The 23043-nt window shown below is 37.3% G+C and overlaps 2 protein-coding genes across 5 annotated transcripts; both read right to left on the reverse strand.

Moving 5' to 3' along the window:
- Positions 1-1039: 1039 nt before the first annotated feature.
- g3bp1 (GTPase activating protein (SH3 domain) binding protein 1) lies at positions 1040-7255 on the reverse strand. Of its 2 annotated transcripts, none has more exons than XM_051127915.1 (12): positions 7101-7255; positions 5843-5959; positions 5672-5753; positions 5411-5584; positions 4415-4505; positions 4218-4308; positions 3808-4018; positions 3572-3673; positions 2484-2601; positions 2043-2168; positions 1836-1945; positions 1040-1749 (listed from the first exon to the last, which is right to left on the reverse strand). In XM_051127915.1, exons 2-12 carry the CDS (start codon positions 5935-5937, stop codon positions 1519-1521), a joined length of 1431 nt encoding a protein of 476 aa, XP_050983872.1. In that variant the 5' UTR covers positions 5938-5959; positions 7101-7255; the 3' UTR covers positions 1040-1518. The 2 variants fall into 2 exon arrangements, with proteins under 2 accessions (XP_050983872.1, XP_050983871.1); XM_051127914.1 differs by having other exon boundaries at positions 2043-2171.
- A 3904-nt stretch (positions 7256-11159) lies between these two features.
- sparc (secreted protein, acidic, cysteine-rich (osteonectin)) lies at positions 11160-20717 on the reverse strand. 3 transcript variants are annotated; one of them, XM_051127921.1, is made up of 11 exons: positions 20557-20676; positions 16495-16738; positions 16172-16241; positions 15974-16000; positions 15443-15530; positions 14682-14803; positions 14331-14451; positions 13688-13821; positions 11916-12064; positions 11647-11795; positions 11160-11564 (listed from the first exon to the last, which is right to left on the reverse strand). In XM_051127921.1, exons 3-11 carry the CDS (start codon positions 16226-16228, stop codon positions 11536-11538), a joined length of 876 nt encoding a protein of 291 aa, XP_050983878.1. In that variant the 5' UTR covers positions 16229-16241; positions 16495-16738; positions 20557-20676; the 3' UTR covers positions 11160-11535. The 3 variants fall into 3 exon arrangements, with proteins under 3 accessions (XP_050983878.1, XP_050983879.1, XP_050983877.1); XM_051127922.1 differs by having other exon boundaries at positions 16495-16645; positions 20557-20639; XM_051127920.1 differs by lacking the exon at positions 16495-16738 and having other exon boundaries at positions 20557-20717.
- Between the last annotated feature and the right edge of the window lie 2326 nt (positions 20718-23043).

Raw genomic sequence — 23043 nt, forward strand, 5'->3', positions numbered from 1 at the left:
AACGTTGGTCATGTGATTTCAATGACACTATTCAGATGACTCTTCACAAAATCAATTTATTTCTCAATGTATAAAACTTAAATTAGTACTGAATGACTGAAAGCACCTGTAATTTCCATGACACTATCATTCATTTGTTAATGATGCATAAGCATTTTAAAATCAATTTTACAAAGCGCAACCAAAGAAATATTCTGGATATGAAGAGGGGGGAACACAATACTTTAATTGCTCTTAAAAACACAAACTAGAGAACTGGTTTGGATTTCTCCCCATTTCAAATGTTTAAATAACCAGCATTTAAAAATTCTTGTTCAGTGCAGTTCAGAATGTTCAAAGTCCCATTATGGAAGGCATTTTCTGTCAGCTATAAATAAGTGAATTAAATTACAAAAATGAAAACCAGATCAAATTTCATTATAGAAAACGGTATGCAAAATATATGCCAAAATTGCCAAATCATGTTAAATCATCTACATGGCTTGAATATGCCCCGCCCACTGACTGCCACATAATTTGCTTACAGGTTGACTTGGAAAATGAAAACAGAAATGTGAACTATGAAATAAGAGACAATAAAATGAAAAGTAAACATTAGATTTTAAAATGGTCACTTTTGTGTGAGCATTAATAAAAAGCGGTGCAAAAACATTTGTATGTTCTATTTCATATTTTCCTTTTCACTTCAATATTGGCAGTCTTGCCTTGAGAGTGCAGTGAAAATGTCAAATCTCCAACTGCATTTTATTTTTCAATTAGGTAGGAACCATGCATTGTCACAGTGGAAATTAAGTTGAAAAATGAAAAACCAAATAATGAACTTTGGCACACATTGTGTGTAAATGTTAATCTAGTTTTCATTTCTTAATTTAACTGACTTAAAATGAGCAGAAACTACCTTCCATAGTCTATAAGTTACAAAAACACTAATTTAAGTTGTATTTCCAAGCTTGGAAGTCCAATTCTGCATTTCCACATTTTCCCAGTGGCTATAGGAACCCTGTCCGTATTTCTTCCCCCAGACAAGACACACCCATGCTTCAAAATAGTACATAGAGTTTATTTTGTTCTCTCAACAGTGGAGTTGTTAAAATATGTTGTCATTCTTGATGAAGTGCAACAGTAGAAGGCAAACAGGATTCTTTACATGCTAGATAGTCACTCACACACAACCATGATTTGACTTGGCAACAATTCCAAATAAAACCATACTTGCACTTGACCTGAAAGCGGGTGCTAGCAATACACAGGATTGCCCAAGCAGTAAAAACACGTTCCTTTAAGAAACAGGGAGAGAACGCTAAAACCAAATGCTAGGTTTCTCCTTTCCCCAATTCAAGTAGTTTTGTTTTTCTACAACAAATTCAAGTTCAATCTCAGAAATAAAAGGAAGAGTCCAGATAAAGAAGAATCATCGCACTCCTGGGTCCTGGAGTGAGGGATGGAGACAGGGAACAGGGAAGCCATCTGTGTTAACCAGGGTGACTTGCATCAGCAGTGAATGACATGGGAGCTGCCTCACTGACGTGGTCCTGCGTAGCGGCCCTCGCTGGGTCCTGTGCCTCGACCCGCTCCAAAACTGGGTTTCTGAGCCATGCCTCCACGGGCTGGCGGTCCCCTTGACCCGCCGACCCTGTCGCGTGGTCCTCCCGGGCCTCTGGGGCGGATGTCTCGCCGGTCGCCTTCACGGGCAGAGCGGGTCTTCTTTTCCTCTACGTTCAGCCGAACGTCTCCTCGCAGTTTAATGGGCTACGGCGTAAAAGAAAAGGTCATTCTGATGATCCAGCATTAGTCAAAACATCCTGTACTGCACAACATCTTAAAGTCACACGTACCCGATTGTTGAGGATCTTCTGCACGGGCTCAGCATCATCAAATACCACAAATCCAAAGTTAGGCAGCTTTCCACCACTGTTGATTCTCAGCTCAAGGACGGTGCCATACTCTGTGCAAGAGAAATAAGCAGTCAAGTCAATACAGGAAAATTTGATCTACATTTTAAAATCAGCTCAAGCAAAAAAAAAAAAAAAAAAAATGCTTACGTTCAAAGAACTCCTTGAGCTCGTTCTTGTCCACATCGTGAGGTACGTTTCCGACAAAGAGTTGGTGGCTGTCAGGATACCGGACCGTTCGCCGCACCTCTGACTCTCCGCTCTCACCCTCCCGCACTGCTAACCAGAGATTAAACATTAGACAAATGACACTGCCATCTGCATATGATGCATGTCCTTTCAAGTTGCTAGTGGACCAGCCATGATGTGTGCTTTTAATTTAACTTTCAATTTTGTGGGAGACACCATTTATATGCGGACATAAGGTTCATTACAATGCTCAGGCTGCCTTAGGCAGCTTTCCCAGAGCCAATAAGATTTTGATAGATTGCAAAAATCTGCTAATCAAGTCTTACGTAATAATTAAAAAAAAAAAAAAAAAGCATACATGTTCACATGCACTCATACTAGATTGATTACACTTTTGCACACCTCCTGGTCTTGCTGTTCTGTTGGCTGGAGAGGGTCCTGGTCTTTGGTCACGTGGTCTCTGGTCTCTCTGGGGTCTCTGCGCTGTGGTCTGTGTTTCTGCTTTTACCTCGACACGCGGCTACGGATCACAAAAATACAGTTAAATACACTGCATTAACTATATATATATATATATATAGCAAAAAAAAAAAAAACAAACAAACAACACACACTACAGCCTATTATAGTCATAAAATGCAACCACATTAATTGGATTACAGAAATGCAAAATAGACTAAAGGAATGTAGTAAACATTTGGGATCTGATCCCAGCAGTTGAAAGACTTTTACCCACAATAGAAATAATTTCATACAGTGTGTTCAGACACTTTTTCTATTGAGACTGCAGGGTCGTAGGAGTTGTATAAGTGAAATAAAATAAAAACCCAAACAATATAAAACCGAAACGTACAATAATAAGCTACACAGTTTAAACTTATTCTTAATTTAAGAGATTGTAAAATTGTCACGCACTTGCATTAAAAACAGAGCATAAAGTTTAAAGATACTTGCATATTGTCTCCATGAAATCAAAATAGATTTTTTTTTTGTTTTTTTTTTTTAAATGAACGCGTTAACCTTAAGGTTATCTGTGAGCTAGTGTGCTCCAAAACAGATTTTGTATTTTGAATTTGTATTTTCTGTGCAGTGAATGGCATGTAGTGCACTACATAAGGGGATAGGGAATGATTCAGTGCAAATATGCATTCCGTTGTCACATGAACCACCGCAGCATGCACACAGCCTACTCCGGTCCCAAGAGATGATGGCACGGAGCAGATCATATGCGCGAGTCTGCGCAGACCACAAAACGTATTGGACACATTTGAGATCTTCACAGAATACCATTTTACATATAGATACTGCAATATGGATGAGACTGGCTGTCATACGCTGTCAAATGCAGCTTTACTAGCTCAACGCTGCATGTTTCAAAGCACTTCAGTGCACCTTAAACAAATGTAAAAAGCAACTTCCCATACTAATATCCAGGATAACCCTAAAACAATATTTCTTTGAGAGTGAGAGAGTTGGTTATGAACATCTACCTGCGCAGATGGGATTCGGACAACATGTGGTGGGACTCCTGTGGCAGGGACCACTCCTCCTGGTGGGAGATTCTTGCTAGTGACTGAAGCCCATGAAGACGGCTGAAAACAAGAGAGCATTTGACGTCACAGGTGATCTCACTTATCCGGTTTGTGATGACTGTACATCGTCACAAATACAGGTCTGTTGACACAAGAGGGACCCAGCAGACAGTGATGAATGAGTGCGGTCTTACCCGGTTGTCCTCTGGCATGGTGGGTGCAGTGTCAGCAGGTGTGGGCGAAGGGGGAGATCTCTGACTCTTTTCCTCAATGTGTACCTCGGGCTCGCTGACAGGCTCCGGTTTCAGTTCCACAGCTGCTGGCTCAGGCTCCACCTCTGCTTCTGGCTCAGGCTGGGGCTCTGGGGTTACGGACACCTCTTCTTGCGGCACCTCGGGTTCAACGCTGCAAGCGCACAAACTTGTATGAAATTTGCAAAGACTCACCCCTCTTTCTAGAGGGCGTCATATTGAATAGAGACTTTGATTTCTAATAGACAAGTGTGTCAGATTTGTTTTAACCTACAACACACCCGCATAGCTTGCATCCTGCTTTACTACCAAACAACTAGATTAAATGAGCTGCAAAAAAGAATCCTAGTTACCAAGGCGGCTGTTCATAGTACCCAGCAGACTCCTCCTGGACCACTTCAGGTGAGTGCACCCGCTCCAGTTCCTCCACATCCTCCTCAGACTCTGTGAACAACAGGAGATAAATGAAATCATCTGCTCACAGCAAGAGCAACTGGGAGACAGATTACACTGAAAATGCCTAAATACACCAATAATATAAGCTGCTCACCCTCAGGAGGTTCTGAATCTGAGTCCCCAAATACTTCATCCTGGTACCGGAAGATGTCATTGTGTACATAGAACTTGTTTGCAACTGTTCCCTAAAGAATCACAGCAATATAAAAACCAACAATGAATAAATGTCTTTTTGCCAGATATTGCTGCATTATATAATAATGATCAAAACAGGCTGATGCTACAGAAAACCAAAACCCTTGAAAATGGGGAGTTTTAAGTCCTTAAGTCGAACATTATCACACTTTTCAGCCATCGAATGTCTATGATCTTTTTAGTCGTATGAGAATACTGGACTAGGACTGTAATTATTTTAAAAGATAAAGTTACCCAGATCAATATGAACAAGGACAACTGAGTCAATGAATGGAAAAGATTGGAAATGAGGAGTAAGAACTGGACACTACAGTTTGAAAGAAAGCTTCAGTCCACACAGAATCAATATCTAGCCAATGATTTCTCCAAGTGCATAAGAAATCACAATTGATCCCACTTACTTTGTTAAAACACATTACTAGTCTTGTGGTGAACAATTCAGAGTTAACCAAAAAAAAACTATTGTCTTTGTAAAATTTGCCTCCCCTCTAGAATAGCAAACAATTTCTTCAGCTGATGTCCAGTAGTAAGTCTAAAGCTATAGGTGACACAGAGGTGCCTAGTTTATTTTTATTTTTCTTATTTCAACCATTCAGCTTCTCTCTGAAATGCATCACAGTACTTACGTTTGTTGCAACTCCCACTTCTAAAAGGCTTTAAGATTCAAAAATCTTCAATATTGCCATGACTTGGAGTATTGTTTCTATTAAAACCTACAGTGATGGCCTATCAACTCACTTAATAGGTCTTTGTAATTCAGGTTTCGCTCTATGCAACCTCACGTTTAAAATAATTTATGTCTGCACTGGCATATATTCAAAGGCAACAGTTTAATTCACCCGAGGCCATGCTAACAATTTGATCTGATAACACATTTATGAAGAAACGTTCATACCTCAGGTGCCAGAACAAACGTCTGCATGAACTTCCTCATAGGCTGCATGTTATTAGACAGCTCCCCCAACACTTGCACCACCACTCCCTCGTTCAGGGTGGCATGAGCATCGACGTGCCTGATTTTAGTGTGACAATCACGGAAGCTCAGAGCCATCACCTTCTTATGGATTTCCTGTTGAGAAAGAACAATATTATATTGAGCTACTGCACCAAATCATAAACAGCATTAAAAATTCACAACTCTTGTATTAAAACTCACAGACTGCCCATAGACTGCTTCAACTGGTTTGCCATTATTGTCCAGACCACCGTGTACATAAGACGAGTTCTTGCCGTAAAACCTGAAAGACAAAACAAGTAACGTTTAGGTGTACTACACTCACTTGCGTCTAACAACGGAAATCTGAATATATAGGCAGCAAATTCTTACCTGTGCAGGTAGTCAGGAGCCTGGTTCAGCAGGGTGTAGTACTGTCGGACAAACTCTCGCCCGACAAGCTGGGCACTTGGCTTCTCCATCACCATTTCTTTGGTCAACTGGTTTCAGCTAAAACAAAATGACTCATTAAAAATGATGACAGAAGAAACCTCTACAGAAGAAAATTTACATTTTTCCACCCTCATGTTGCTCCAAAGCTGTATGACTTTATGCTAAGGAAGACAAAAGGAACTGTCAGGAACCTCCTTTTGTGTTCCTCAAGAAAAAGTCATATGGGTTTAAACATGAAGGGTATGACAATTCATATTCCTGGTTGAGCTAATTTTTTTATAGAGGTAAACTAGATCTTGTAATGCGAAATCCAGGACAGACCGTTTAAGTGAAACTGAAACAAATCCCTTTGTTAAGTCCAAGATCGAAACGCAACGAGGCCGATAACGTCGATACGGTTTCTACAAAAATGAAATAAAGGCACACCCTATAAGAACAGCATTTAAATTTCTCGCAGATCGGCTGGTTTAGCTGCTCATCGTGTAGGGTGGGACATTATTGCCAATGGAAAACTGAGTCTTAATCAGACGGACCCATTGTGAAATGGATTCAAGTAGGCCCGAACACCACACGCCGCGTTACTATCTTAAGCCCGGTTCCTTTGTGATCACACTGAGACACGTGATGATATTAAAAATCCAATATATATTCAGATATGTCCGCACTTTAAACAAAAAACTTGATTTTCTATAATCACCATTCATGATTCAGGCACGTGCCCAGCAATTTGTCGCATAAACTCGGATGAGAGGATTCTTACCCACAGTAAAATCCCAGATTATACACGAGAAATAAATGTTATCGATCTCGCATAAAAAATAGTGTAAAAGACGGGTAATGTACTTCAATTGCTCGGCAAACGCGGGATCTCTCTTTGACGGAAATGTCGGCTGGTGGTGAGGGAAATGCGGCTAAGCTAATCCTCAGAGCGTCGACCTGCAAAAAACCCTCTCAGCGGCCTAACGTACGTTTTACCGCTTCAGCCCTCAATTAAAGCGTGATATTTATCATCCGTAAGACTTAATTATGAAAACCGGCGAAATTATACACTTGTATTAAACAAAGCCGTCACATAAAGCACATGGCTATTAGCTGCGCACAGGCTAACAGAGAGTACGTACGCTAACCGCACAAAAACACAAAAAAGGCTGCATTTTTACTTTTTAACACAATATATTTAATCAAAAAATTAACTTACCGAGAGGGAATCAGTAATGTGTGTTTGGGTTGAGTTTAGAGTGATTTAAGTAAAGCACCTCCTGCGCCGGTAGCTGTGAAGCTTTTAGCTCAGACACTGGCAGCAGCGCGTGTGGCGAATTGCCGGTTTCACATTAGCTACTACTAAATCAACGGTTCGCCTGATCGTAGACCCCAACAGCCAATCAGATCGACGCAGTGGATCGCGCATCCAATCAGCATTCGATCTCTCGCAGAGCCCCCCGGATGAACCAATTAACGTTAACTATAGGGACCGTTCGTAACCTATTGAAAACGAGAATGAAAGGAAGGATCAGAGCAAGGTTTGTTAGGCCTGCACGGACATGAACAATGTGGAGAATAACGTTACGCAGCAGCTGCCCGTGTTGTTGCTTTGCGCATTTTTGTTTGTGAAGCTAACGAGTTGCCAGGTGATGTATATGTGGATTAGAAACTGTACACTGCAAACATTTCAACTACCATTCTAAGACATGTGAGAAAACAATAAAAAGAAAGTATTTGGGTGATTTTTAGAAGAAGAAAAGTACAATGCAGGTCTTATTTTACTTCAGAAATCAAAATACATAAAAATACTTAAAAGCAAGGCATTTTTAAATTAACTGTATTACATCTGAACACATATGCCTCATTTATGTTAGCATAATACTAATATATATATATATATATATATATACACTACCGTTCAAAAGTTTGGGGTCAGTACATTTTTATTGTTTCTTTTTTCTTTTCTTTTTTTTTTAAGAAATTAATACTTTTATTCACCAAGGGTGTATTAAGTTAATAATTAAAAGTTTATTAAAAGTTAATAATAAATAATTTACATTGTTATAAAATATTTATATTTTGAATAAACACTGTACTTGTTATTCATGAAAGAATCCTGGAAAAAAAAAAATCACAGGTTGCAAAAAATATTTGGCAGCACAACTGTTGATATTATCCAACATTGATCATTCTAATAATAAATCCGCATATTAGAATGATTTCTGAAGGACCATGTGACACTTAAGACTGGAGTAACAGCTGATAAAAATTCAGCTTTTCATCACAGGAATAAATTCTATTTTAAAGTATGTTCAAATAAAAAACATTATTTTATATTGTAAAAACATTTTGCAATATTACTGTTTTTTTCTATATTTTTAATCAAATAAATGCAGCCTTACTGACCCCAAACTTTTGAACGGTAGTGTATATATATATATATATATATATATATATTATTATTATTATTATTATTATATATATTTTTATTATTATTATTATTATTATTATTTTGCAAACTAGAATTTGTGCTGATTAACAAATGTTATGCTGTATTTATTTAGCTAATTAAAATGACTGTATAATGATTTTGCTTTACTGCAATAAGAATCCCAGTAAAAATGGATAGTGTAGAATAAAATTAATGTCCAGACTCAGTTCAGTAATGACAATAGTGGGGTAATTATTTTTAATTTTTTTAAATTACAGCATCTCAATGGCCCTAGTTGATTGATTGATTAATTTGTTTATTTATTTGTTTGTTTATTTATGTTTCCCATATATAGAGTCTAATTGAAATTCACCCATTTGTTTGCAGTAGGGTCTATTTGGTGTTTTGAAAAATTGTAGCAGTGATTTTTCTAACGTTATAAACGTAATTCCCCAAAATTGCACTAGAGTTTATTATAAATTTTGTTCATTCTAAATTATGATTTGAAAATCTGAATATTTTGAGATAATACAATGTCCATTAGGGGGCGACACGCTTCCCATACATGCAACAATTTGCTTTTGGAAACGATACAGATCATTTGTTTGCATTTTTAAAAGAATATTCGTGACTATCAAATCCCACCGGGTTATCAACAGTTCCCATCAGTTGAGTTTAACCAAACATTTTTATTTTAAAACGGCTAGCCGAACAAGATAGATCTCATTGGCTGTTTGGGTTTGTATTGGGTTGTGAGATTTAACATTTAGATTGGACTGCAGGCACGAAGAGAGTGAGTTCAGCTAATCTCTCAAAAATGTTTATTATTTCAATCAACTGGGGTGGAAAAAAGGTTTATGCAAACTAAATATTTTTGTATTAATCTGTTCAACATGTTCTGTGGTATTCACCAATGTTGGAGTGCTTCTTCCTGTAACTCAATGTGCATCAATTCTGTCTGATATAAAATAGTGTATCAAATATTTATTATAAACATTGGCAAATATAAGTGGAAAATATTTTTATAAATATCTGATGTATTAAAATGTATGGACAGCTGTGAAATCTTATTTCATATTTTTTAAAGAAAATCTTCTGTCAGTAGTATTTATTTAAAAGGCATGCTTATATTTCAGGTTTACGTTAAGTGTGTACTATATATGTTATGAATTATCAGTCTGAGCACAGGTTGCTTTAGGTGAAATGGGCGAGGAACCTTTTATTCCAGGTCTACGATGAGCTTATGTATTTAAATCTGTATTTACAGGCGAGTGGTGTTGAATGTTTAGCTATAAAATCAAATGTTCTCTGGATAAAAACACTAAAATCAACTTTAAAATTTGAAGAAATCACTCTCAATAATTTCTGACACTGGTAGTGAGTGATAACGTGTGTCATAATTTTGATCAAATAAGGAGAAAATTGGCTGAAATAGTGGTAGATTTTTGTCGAGTGATTCATGTTGGGATTTTATGGCTTGTGTTAGTAATGTTACATTTTTTGTGATCTGCTTTTAGTGTTAAGAAGCAGTGGAGAAGAGCGTTTCTCCCCCTCCCCGTTGTAGAAGTGGGCTGGACTGCAGCACAGTGTTCTGGCTGGAGCTCTGCCATTGTTTGAGATTCCTGACGCGAGTGTCTGGCTGGAAGGGTAAGCATGGTGACTGGGTAAATCCTGCTCTCTCTAGCTCTGCTTTCCCATGACCATGTATCCCCTCTGAGGCCATAAACTATTTTTCCCACTGCTTCGTGCAATATAGTACATGCAACATACTTAAAACGTAAATCTGCTTTGGGCTGAACAATTGTAGACCCTGACTTAGTTGTTTAGAAATGTGAACATAGCATAGGAAACATTAGAGCACACAAAAACAAACATTAAAACTATTGCAAATTTCCTGCTTTCTGGATCTGGAATAATCTGAAATGTTTAAAAAAACATTTTTCTCTACCTCTGATGCCTCTGATATCATACTGTAGCTCTAAGCCTAAATTATTAATAATTATTACAAATCTACAAATACATGCTTGTTAAAAGATCCATTTCAGTTGACATTTTTCAGCATTTAACTGTTCGGTCTAACCAGAATTACACAGTTAAACACTGAGGTAGCCACATTGGCTCATAGACTTAAAAATAATGTTTTAAATACAGGGTCTTAAAATATATTTTTAAAATGCAAAGGCAAAAAGGAAATTACGTAAACATCCACTCCACCCTCGAGGAAACTACTAACATATGTGCTCCAGATTTTTAGCCCCGTTGACCATGCAGCATTGTTTTCTTTGCATATTTACAGTGTTTATGTAGTCATAGTCATATTTACTTCAATGCTAAAATTATGCCAGGTGCCTGAATAAAACAAATGATCTGCAAACATCATGTTTGACAATGTTTTTCATTTTGCCCATAGCAAACATTAAAGTATAAATGGGTTATGCAATTATATACCTGGGGGAAACAGATCAAGATAAATGGAGAAATGCATGCAAAGATTGAGTTGGAAATTTCAGTAGCTTTTATTCATGTAAAGAAATTCATAGTGCTCACATTGTGGCAAAAACTGCAAATGTATGTGAACATGTTAGAGGGAGAAAAAAATTCTCATCCTGCGAGATTCTGTCCTCTTGAATTCAAATAATATTTCCTTTTATTAACTTTAAAAACACTCAATATTTGGCCCTGATCTCTGACAGGAAACAATATGCAAATAAAAACATCAGCCTGCAGACATTCAGGGCTCAAATGAAAAGACGTTTTTCAGATTTAATAAAGACATCAAAACAATAAATCCACCACCAAAGAGTGCAACAAACAAAACTAAAAGTTTATAAAGCAAGCAGAAAGAACATTTATTTGGAATCTTTATTTTGTTTTTTGTACATTTCCACCATCAAAACTCCAAACTTACAATTCAAGCCCTGATTCTGAGTGTAAAAAACATATGTGGATCCATTTCCAAAACAAAAAAAGTGTTCATCATATTTAACTCTCTTTAATACAGCCTGTCCAACAGATGCTTGGCCAACCTAAAAACGGGCAGTGTTCAATCACTCATTGTGATAGTTACTGTGGATTGTGCATTATTTTTATTAAACATTATGAATGTTTAGTGGTATATGCAGGTTGTTAGAAATCGCAATTAGCACCTTTACTTTGATTTTAACTTAAGGGTTAGCACCTCGCCCCGATAATAACTAGGAAGCGTCAATGGTAGATGTGCTTAGATGACAAGGTCCTTGTCGATGTCCTCTGAAAGCAGAAAACAGCTAAAGTTAGCAAATAAAATTAACCAAACATAGTAAAAATATGAACGGCATAGTCAAAAACTCACGCTCTTTGATTCCAAAGCAGTTGGCCCACTCCTCAAGAGCGATGTACTTGTCTTGGTCAGCATCGCACTGCTCAAAGAAGCTGGTGGTGCAGTGCTCCATTGGGATGAGAGGAGCACGCAGAGGAGCCAGCTCAGTGTGGGACAGGAAGCTGATGTAACATGAAAACACATGCACATTTAATTTAAAAAGGTAATTTCCAAAACATTTGTTTTTCAGAAATATATTAGGTATTGTTACAAATCTAGCTGTGAAAATGAGTTAAACATACCCATCAACAGGGTGCTGGTCAAGCTGGCCAAACTGCCAGTGAACGGGGAAGATGTACATGTTGTAATTCTTTTCGAAGTCCAGGGCCAGAAGGTCCAGAGAATGATCACCAGCTCCCAGCCTCTTCTCATTCTCGTAAATCTTCTTCACCTACAAACAGAGCATGAAGTTTGCAGGCAATTCAAAAGTTTTGCCATCTGGATTGGACTATATTCAATTATACATGCACTCTATTTCTTTTTGCTTCCCTAAGATAAGGCTCCTATTGAACTTATCTGCAGTTTAAATTCTGTTCACATTGTTATGTAGAGGACAATGAAGTTCTGGAGGCTGAAAAAAGTCTTTTGCAATTCAGGCTTATTGGAAAAGGACTGTACCGGGTGCACTACTGAGCAAGTTAGAAACAAAATATTAGGCAAAAAGGTTAGTTATCTAACATGTCTGAAAATAACATACCACTTACACAAGACCTAACTGACGTTAAAAATGCATTAACTAATGCAACTATGCAATTTTCGCTTGCATTTGTCTTTGATGTTTTTTAAATTGTGATTTGTGTTTCACAGGACTACACCTGGTGTGCTACCGAGCACGTTTACTATGTTAGAAACAAAATGTCCAGTGAGTCGTGTAAAAAGATTAATACTCTATACTGTGTGAAAATAACATATCACCTACACAAGACCTAACTGATGTTAAAAATGCATTAACTACGGCAACCATGCAATTTTAGCTTGCTTTTACATGTTTTGAGTTTTTTTTAATTGTGATTTGTGTTTCAAAGGACAGTACCAGTTGCATTACTGAGCAATTTTACTATGTTAGAAACAAAATGTCCAGTCAGTTGTGTAAAAAAATGAATGCTCTGTCGTGTCTGAAAATAACATACCACCTACACAAGACCTAACCGATGTTAAAGATGCATTAACTAAGGAAACCATGCAATTTTAGCTTGATTTTACATGTCTTTGATGTTTTTTAAATTGTGATTTGTGTTTCACAGGACTGTACCGGTTGCGCTACTGAGCAAGACCTAATCAATGTTAAAAATGCATTAACTAATTCAACTGTACAATTTTAGCTTGCTTTTACATGTTTTGAGGTTTTTTTAATTGTGATTTGTATTTCAAAGGACTATACTGGGTGCGCTACCAAGGAAGTTTACTATGCTAGAAACAAAAATGCCCAGTGATTCATGCAAAAAGTTTAATGCTCTTTCGTGTCTGAAAATAACATACCAAGGCCTAACTGATGTTAAAAATGCATTACCTAAGGCAACCATGCAATTTTAGCTTGATTTTACATGTTTTAAGGTTTTTTAAGTTGTGATTTGTGTTTCAAAAAACTATATCGGGTCTGCTACCGAGCAAGTTTACTATGTTAGACAAGCCATACATATGGAGGTGGTTTTGCAATGCAAATGTCAAATTGAATTAATTTACAAATAATAATTATGATCTGCACCTGTGATCTTAATTTGTGTGAAAAGGAATAAAAGTATACGTATAGTGTAAGAATAAGTATACAGCAGTCAACAGTTGAAGTGGATCAAAAAAATTCATGAAAGTTGTCGTAAGATCAGAACAGGTATTATTTTGGTTTTAGGACAACTTTGATGAAAAGTTTTGATCCACTTCAAATATTGACTAGTACATATAGGTATGTTTTTCTAGAGTTTTGCAAAAATGTAGATAGAGGCATGTTTTTCCAAAGACCCTATGCTGGCATTTTTAGAGGTTTTTCATTCTATAAAGAGCAAAAAGTTCAACTAACCCTAAGTTTCTGCTTCTCGGTGAGCAGGTTATTGTCTTCATCACGCTCGTACAGGGTCACCAGCACGTTCTTCAGCCAGTCCCTCATGCGCAGAGGAAACTCATTCAGCTCACTGTCCATGCAGGCGGCGATGTCTGAGGAAACATTCAAATATTAAAACAATCCATTTGAAATAAATAATAAACAAACAGCATGCCTATGGCACATATTTTAGCATTATGCTCATGGAGTCTAAAAGGGGCCAAATTACAGCCCTCTGGCAAATATTAGTGTCATAGCTGTTAGGATCTAATTCGTTTATGCCAGAAACACATTTTCTGAGTCTCTGGCTGAGACACCCTGCTTAGCAATGAGACTACACCACAGCGGGAGCTCCATTTGAGCCCTTCAGTCCCGACTCATCCCATCAGGCGTACAGCGGCGGTGGATGAGGAAGATTTAGGGGGATTGGGTCTGCTTTGTGAAGCAGCACTGGCAAGCTCAGGCTCGTCCTGTGCTCAGTGTTTGGAGGGGGCAACAGGGACGCCTCAAAGCTACAAGCCATCAATCACTCCAAAGCACTCAATTCCACTTACGAGTTTGTGAGTGGTCTAGATTTTACTTTCAAAATCCGCCTTGTTTTACTTCTCTGTTATTTACTCACGTTTGCAGGGTCCGATGTAATCCAGGTGCAGTTTGTGGCCCTTCTTGGTGCCCTCCAGGGAGCATTTGGTGGCAAAGAAGTGGCAGGAGGACTCATAGGTCTTGTTGTCAGTGCCACAGACCTGTGAAATAAAAGCCGTAAATATGAGCAGCCATAAATGCCACAGCTGTCAACTTGACAGGTTAGATTTCCCCACGGTATCACACTAATGTTTGCTGATATTGTTTGCCCAATGCATAAACCAGCATTTCAAACAATCTGCTCAAATAGTGCGCATGTACTTCCAGGCATTGCTGTCACTATACATGTGGAGACATGAGACAGATGTGAAATGAAGGAAAAGACACGCACATGCTCGAAATCTCCAACGGGAGCGGGGCAGGTCAGAGGGTCCTGGCACACACACATGGGCTGGTTGCTGTCATCAACCTCGCACACTTTGCCTTTCTTGCAGTGATGATTTAGGCAGGGGTCTGTATGGAAAAAGCATTTAAGACAATATATTTAATATTTGTAATTTTATATTCAAAATTCATTTTTAATACTGTTTGTATTTGTTTTATGTTATACTTTTTTTAAATGTAATTTTCTTATTCATTTATATTTTATATGTTATTTTATTATTTTAAAGGATATATATCCAAATTTTGTTTTCCCCAATACATTTTAATTATTTTTTTAATTTTGCTATTAATTTATATTTTATTTTTTATTTTATTCCTTTAAAGGGCATATATTCAAAAATGTTCTCCACCAGTGGATTTACATTTCTTTCCCCTTTCTAGATATTTTGTGGTGGGCATGTGGCTGGAAGACTGGCACTGGAATCAACTTAGTCCTGTATAACCATAGTCTGTCTGAACGCATAATTACAGCTGTCTACTTTTGACTTATTTGCAGCCTGTTATTACTCATGGTCTTGTATACTTCTACAACCTACTTCTATATAATCTACACACGTTATCACAATCACGCTCCTGCATAGCGACAGAAGGCATGATGCAAACTGCAGATAAATCTTTTGAGAGGAAATAAACGCATAACTTGGGTGTATGAAACAGCCTCAAAACAATAGCAAATAGTCTGAGGTGTGGAAAAGACATTGAACTTACTCTCAGCAATAACATCCTCCACGACTTCAATGGCCTCATCAAACTCTCCGGTTTCCACCTGGACTGGGTTGGCTCCCACTTCCAGCTCCTGAATTATGAGACAGAGAAGTATTATGGGTATAGCCTGTACAACCAAACCCAGTTTTAAACACAGCTTTCCTCTTTTATGTGAAGAAAATATGCAAACGCTAAACTTCAAATGGATCAAATGGGAGGCGAATGACCCACATTAAGGCACAGCCACAACAAGAGTTTTGCTTTTGTATTCAACAACTGGCATCTGTGTGCACATGTGGGGAAGCAGTGAATTGTAATTAGTCCCTTTCAGATATATTTTCAAACTTTATGGATTTCAGTACCCCGGGGGAATGTAACAGGAAGTCGAACATGTGCATATGTAAACACATCTGGTCCCATAATGGGGGCGAGTTGTCTATTTTTGGCCATTGAATGGCTTGACAAGTTTTCTTAAAAATGCACTTTGGTCTTAAGAAAAGAGATTTTTCCAAATATTAATTTAATTCAACATACCTCTTCAACAACTGGCTCCTCTTCAGTCTGTAAAATTAAATTTATATGGACTTTAGTCACAAAGCAACATTATAGAGAGCATTACAGACATAAAAATTCTCTTTGGCTTTGATTTTTTAATATTACATATATATATAAAATATTGAATATACATGGTTTATTTAATTATATATTTTGTTCCTTTTCAGATTTACTTACTGGAGCAGCCAGAGTCTTGCCAGCGAGGCAGAACAGGAAGAAGATCCAAACCCTCATCTTGAGTTTCAGCCTAAGCAAAAATAAAAACTCACATCATCCTCTACGTCTACAACACTAAAAACCTAAGGTAATCCGAAGGATTTACACGGCATGTTAGTATTATGCATGCAATGTGTGTTTTCCTGGAGTATGAGACCGATTCACACACATACATACTTTTAATGTGGCTTGAGATCAATAGCACATCAGTTCAAGACCTCAGGCACTGAACCACACGCATTCAGGCCAGACCTGCTCTGTATGCTCAGCAACGGATAACTAACCTATAGAAGTCAGTCTCTCCAGACGAAGAAGCTGATTGAGATAAGAGCTCAGTCTGTCTTTGTTCTGCTAGCTCGACTGCTTTCCTCTCGCTCAAAGAGCGTCTGGAAGACCGACTGATGTGATATGTTCTTCTTGAGAAACGACACTCTCCTGCGGGAAGATAGGGGCTGTTTGTCTGAAAGCACTCATTCTCCTGTCCATTTTCTCTGTACCAGAGATCCCTCTTCTTTTCCCCTCGTCTCTCTGTTTCAATATAGATATAGTTTGTTTATGGCTGGAAAGTTCAAAGCAGCCATAGGCAGACCATCACTGAGTGATTCTATCAACTTGTGCATTTTTGGTGCACTGAAGATCAAAGCCAGACACTGTTGTTAATTAAAACACAAATATCATGCCTTTTCTTGATATAAAAGGCGCTTTTCTTAATGTTTTGTGATTGAGATGCATAAAAACTGTTTGGTTATGAAAGTAGCTGGTTATTGAGGGAGCATCCATCGACCAAGCTCTTGTTGTGAGTATGATGAATATGCATCATGGCATATTTGGTCTTTGACTTTGTATGCAATTAAAATCAAAGCTAATTTACACCCCTCAAGCTGTGGTGGGCCGTTTGTGCATTAGTGGATAATGGGTGGGATTACTGCATATTATCTGCTCATTTATAATTGGCTGACTTGTAGAATTCTTATGGGAGTTAAGGGGTCTTCTTGAAATCACTGACCTGAATATAATTTGCTCAGCAACTGCTGAGAATCTCCTTGGCTTATTGCTCAAGGTTGAAAAATGCCACGTTTCTTCAAGGAAAATCCATGAAGTGAGTTAAACTTGGAATTAAGTGTACTTTCCACACTAATCTATTTTCTAAATGCATCTTATTGATGTCATTGTAAAATATTCATATGTGTTTCTTTCTTTCTTTCATTTCAAACTTAAACCTCTGGTTTCACAAACGAGGCTTAAACCTAGTCCTAGACTAAAATGTAAGTCTGAGCTGTTTTAACTGAGAGAAACTTGCACTGATCTTGAAATAAATCAGTGCTTTTGTTTTGTCTTTAGATGCACACCAGTATTGTTTTTTTCTAAGGCAAGTTTATAAAAATTACTTAAATGTCCTAATTGAACAATGGCCTAATCCTGGCTTAGTCCAAACCCTGTCTGTGAAACCGGCCGTAATTTTTAAAACTTAACTTGAGACTTTTCTCTGGTGACATATACTGGACTTCTCCAGTCATTCTGTCTGCTTAAACACCATTTTGGCTCTAATTGACCACATTTTAGTTGGTTATGTTGTCAAATGTGGTTTTAGGTTTCAGATGACCTTGAAATATATCATGCAAATCCTACATTTGATTTGATTTTGAGTAATATTGTTTGTCACTTCAGTGAAGAGCTCTTGTTGTTGAGTGCATGACGCATTCTGTCTCTTGTATTCTGTACATGAAAACCGTGTAAGCAGGTGTGTGAACCTTTCAACAGCTCTTCAGTGTTTTCTTTGGCAAGGGAAAATAAGGTGGCCGAGGTCAGACGCCCCATGTCTCTAGACTTAAACATGGAAAACTACAGAGACTCTGTCGCCCTCTTCAAATGCTGACGTCTTAAAACGTGGCAGACAAAGAATCTTTTTGCCTTCCGATGACAAAAATGCCCTATTTTAACAGGCCGAGTCTGTGTGAGTCATAGGACGAAGGAAATGACCTGACATCATGTCCCACAATTAATTTGGAGGTGCGCTCTGTTCCTTTCAGGAGACGTCTTGGCACGTCTACGCAAGTCATTTTTTTGGCCGAAGTAGAAGTCTATTACTCTGGTGGAGTCACTTTAGAGCAAAACAACTTATTTTATTTGGAAGGTCGCGTTCAAAATCAAACATGCCCGAGCTGAAGGAAAGTCAGCGGTATAAAGGATTCCTTCTCAACCCTGTATTTAATTTAGAGTTTAGTTAGGTAAGCAGGTTGCGGGGCGTAAACCAGGAGGAAAACAGCAGCTCAGTACTTGCTGTTTTTTTCCAAAGAGTCATTTTCCAGAAGCTCTGCAGACGGAGGTCTCTCCCTCTCTCCGGAGTGACAAAACAGGTGGTTCAATCTCTAGATAAACAAATGAGCTGCAAAACAGTATCCACCACATTTGACTCGCTGCCAGTCTTGCAAATTTAAATACACGGCATCTGATTTCCCTAACAATCATACCTTCGCCCTGCTTACTCTAATATCATAGCCTTAGGTAGCATATTGAACACAAACAGAATAGCATCAGTGCCCAGTGCTGGGATAAAGGGTTTGGCATGGAGGGCATGCTTGATTTATGGAGCAGGAAGCCACTTGGCACGAGCACTAAACCTCTGCATGAGCCACCTGTCCATTACGACACATTACTTGCTTGCGTCTGTGCGACGTTTAGCGCTAAGGAGAAAAACAGACTCCTTCTTTTTGAAAGCTCCCTTGGAACAAACAGTGAACCTGCAGTCACATCTGAGTGACAAAAAGTGGGGTTTCAAACTAATCTGTCTTGACATGCAATCGCTGAAATGCGCCAAATCAACAAGGTTTTTGTTTCGCAGGAAATGAAAGCTCATCTCTCTGGAACCCAATCTTGTTGTTTGCAGTAATGAGGAATCGCTTTTACAAAGCTAAACATTGAAAACAAGGTGGGAGGGAAAAGGAAATTTCATCCTCTGCTGAAAATGAGCACAGGGACCTCTGAAGTGGACAAAAGACAGTCAAAAGAGAGTGACTGAGCAAAAAAACATCCATGTAACCCGAGTTAATGACCACCTGACCTTTTTAAGTCGCCCGCCCTTCCCCCCTTGCTGTTTGTAAGTTAAACCGCTCTGTTATTACAGCCTAGCTGTCTCTTTATCCAGTCTGTGAGAAAGGAAATGAATTTCATCCTATAAATATAAACGTATCACCTTGGAAAGACCTTATCTGTGGCCGAGAAAATATGACTTATTCATTTATATTCCTATCCGGTGAGCGTGAGCCACGAACCTCCGAGTTAAAAATGGGGTTTAAACTAGATCCACATTCTTAACCTGATTTGTTGGACTTTTTAGTTTTTTAGATTAGTTTTTTCACTAATCCATATGCGTTGTAAATATAAGCCCGGTTTGTTGAGTTTACAATTGATGAAAACCATTTCTATTTCACCCAAAGGCACATAAAGTGTTTCAATAAAATGGTTATTTCTGCCATCTTTCTTAAATGAAAATCTTTCGGCACACCAGGGGAAAATATTATCTATGTCGTACCACATATTTCTCATAATATCTTCTAAGATGTTGTTTCATATGCAGATATATATGTTTAAATTTAATATAAAAATTTAGCAATTACATTTTATAAATCCAAAACTTTTTCAAGTAAACTTTAATATAACAAAACAGGCTTCTCTGGCAGCTGTATGCTGACAGTTTATCTTCACACGATTCTTGTTTGTCTACAGCAGCGACATCTGCCTCTGTTCGACATGGTCTCAAACAGCTGGTGAAAAATTGCCATGGAAACACGCATTCCTTTTGATGGGAGTAATTGGAAGGGGAGGGGTCTATCGGGTCGACTGTCTCCCCTCCCCCTCCATCCCTGACTCTGTCTTCACCCCTCCTGCTGCATATGTGGCACACAATACCTCAACATTGTGTTGCTCTGAGTGCTACGATACACGGTTTAGGTTAAAACTTTCAATATGAACATTTGCCTGGTAAATAATATGTTTGCATACATTTAAACAAAAAATGACCTCATGAATGTATATGCAACACACAAAGTTTATATAAAACAACAGACACCTGTTTCCAGTGGAAGTTTCAGATTGAGGTCAGTGCTTTTAGTAAATCTGTGCTTTCATTACATGCACATAGGAATGTGATCTTTACAACCTTACAATCTTCTTAACATGCAAGTAGGACAAAAATCAAAAATCAAAAATCAAGCTGCTATCATTAAGAATTGTTTTGGAGATAAGTTTTAAAAGTGTTAGTAAATCAACACTTGATCGTGAGAGTTTATTCGTTTTTCTTACTCGGGATGTAAGAATGGAAAGAGGACACAAACGAATGCTCTTACCTTCTGTCCGTCTTACAGAGAAGCCAGAGGAGAAGTCAGCTGGTGAAAGGGTCTGAAACTATCTAACAGCAACACAAGTTCACACAGAAGACATTTGCTGTGGGCAGGTCCGGTCAACCCCCTTCCCTTCACTCGGTTAGGGTGGGACGTCCCACAGTTAACTCTGTGTATCCAACTCACGTGGACCTTTATACTTAATGTATACTCTCCACTGCAAACTTTTAACTAAATTCATGTTTGAACTTATTATTAGTATTAGTCATATTGTTAAACATTACTTTGTTTAATAGTTTAGGAAAACTGCTCTGTATCATAACATTTTATTGCTAAAAACAATATTTTTAGTAAACTTAACGGCTTCCGAATGGAAGATCATAATTTGTGATCTACAAAAAATCCCCCTACCAGCTAAGTATTATTGAATTAAGCTTCGTGTCAGATCATGCAAGTCAGTGCTGACGCAAAGAAAGACCGAATAACAAAGAAAACTGGTTTGGGTTTGTCCACTTGGTTGTGCCTTTTAGTCTTTTGTTGAAACTAAAAACCAAAAGCATTATTGCTTTAGTTAAACTAAAGTTTATAGCAAACACTAAGCAAAAGTAACCTTATTTCCTAAGCACCAATATTAAAAAATGGAAAATAAATACATTTTAAAAAGCCATAACATAGGCCTTTATGAAACTGTACTTGCTTTATGTGAGGGAGAGATCAAATTTATTAATCATTTTATAAATCTGTTGCTACTTTGATGTAATATTTGATGTGTGATTCCTATATGTTATTATATGCTATATATGTGATTTTTCATCTTTGTTACACCTGGACTACCCTAGTAAAAAAGTAATAGATTTAAAATGCATTTATTTTATACTAAGTATAGTTCAAGTCTATTAACATATTTACTTACTGTTATAAAAATTGTAATTAAACTTTATTTGTACTTGTGCACAATTCACATTTCTTAATATTAAGCCTAAAATATGTTTTACTGTCACTGTTGATGAGGATTGTATGATCTTTAAATAATATCGGTCTTTAAATCAAAATATTTAAAGTGTACCTTAAGTATACTTACAATAGTTCCACTTTAGCACAATAAAATATACTTAAGTATATCTTTAGTTGTACTTCAACCCTACTTCCGGACAATTAAAGTCTGTTAAGTACAAAATTGGTTGTTCCAATTTAGCAGACTTTAAGTATACCAGTTTAGTAGCCTAAAATACAATTGCAGGGTCTTTTTATTAAGTGCATAATATGTGAATGTAGTTGTAGTATACTTAGCATAAAATAAATGTATTTTAAATACATTTTAGTATATTTATTTTTCACTAGGGCTATCATTGCTTTAGTTAGACTAAAGTTTAAACAAATCTGAGTAAAATTAATTTAAAGCTACTGATAAAAATGTTCTTATTTATAAAAGCACCAATATAAAATAAATAAATAAACGAATAAATTACAGCCATAACATAGGCCTATATGAAACTGTACTTGTTTTATATAAGGGAAAGATAAAATGTATTAATTATTTTATAAATCTTTTGCTACTCTGACACTATATATGCGCTTTTTTATATTTGATTTATCAAAAAGGAAGCAAAAAGACCTGGACTAGAAACGTTTCTGGTGTTCAGTCAATTAAGGTCAAATGAGTCATATATGAGTCATACACTCATATATGATCCTAAAGAGCATAACATAACACATAATCTATAGTGGCTGACTGTAAATGTAGCATGTATTTTATATGGGCAGCACATTTTTTTTTTCTTTTTTGGTAAAAGAGTGTCAAATGGTTGAATCCTCAGAAAAAAAAAATCCGGTCTGAGAATCCAGGGGCCATCCCACTGTACTGTCTCTTAGTTTTTTGTGTCCTGACCAGCAGGCTAAACTAATCTCATCTAGTGTTTCATTCCGCCCATGAGGCATCTGCCTAAATTCACAGTTCGCTCTGTTGTAGATTGCTAATGTCTGTACTTTCTGAGTGTGCAGAGCGGTAAGGAGAGAAACATCTGGATGAGACAACACTGGAAAAAAATAGTTTCTCTGCAACGTGGCATTTTCCATTCTGGCCTGTGCAGACACTGAAAGCAAGGCCACGGAGGAGGTGTAATTATTCTATGCACTGCAGACGTGGCGCTGTCTGTGGGATCTGAGAAGATCACAAAGGGTCATAGACTCCTTGAAATTTATAACAGCAATTGAAACACATTTCAATTTCAAATACACATTTCTATTACACAGAACAAAAATAAAGAAAAAAAGAATGCATAAAAGAAATGTATATACAGTATAGAGAAAGTAAAATTATAGTAAAATTAAAAAAAAAAAACTCTGTTTTTAGTATTATCATTAGAATTTTTTTTATTAGAAATGTTGCAAAAATCTTTTACAATTTTACTTCACTCTTATTTAATAATATGTGTTTTGAAAATGTGTCAAAATATTACATCACAAATGCTGGCTCTTGATTTATTTTGAAAG

Source organism: Labeo rohita, chromosome 14 (genome assembly GCF_022985175.1).
Source record: "Labeo rohita strain BAU-BD-2019 chromosome 14, IGBB_LRoh.1.0, whole genome shotgun sequence".
Lineage (NCBI taxonomy): Eukaryota > Metazoa > Chordata > Actinopteri > Cypriniformes > Cyprinidae > Labeo > Labeo rohita.

What these genes read in the sequence shown, in the direction of transcription:
- sparc (XM_051127920.1), bottom strand. Translation starts at nt 16,228, where the DNA reads ATGAGGGTTTGGATCTTCTTCCTGTTCTGCCTCGCTGGCAAGACTCTG. An exon ending in CCGTTGGAGATTTCGAGCAT is followed by an intron (nt 14,452 to 14,681) that starts GTGCGTGTCTTT and finishes TTTATTTCACAG; the next exon opens with GTCTGTGGCACTGACAACAA. An exon ending in TTACATCGGACCCTGCAAAC is followed by an intron (nt 13,822 to 14,330) that starts GTGAGTAAATAA and finishes ATGTTTCCTCAG; the next exon opens with ACATCGCCGCCTGCATGGAC.
- g3bp1 (XM_051127914.1), bottom strand. Translation starts at nt 5,937, where the DNA reads ATGGTGATGGAGAAGCCAAGTGCCCAGCTTGTCGGGCGAGAGTTTGTC. An exon ending in GCTCCTGACTACCTGCACAG is followed by an intron (nt 5,754 to 5,842) that starts GTAAGAATTTGC and finishes TTTGTCTTTCAG; the next exon opens with GTTTTACGGCAAGAACTCGT. An exon ending in TCCGAATCCCATCTGCGCAG is followed by an intron (nt 2,602 to 3,571) that starts GTAGATGTTCAT and finishes TGTGATCCGTAG; the next exon opens with CCGCGTGTCGAGGTAAAAGC.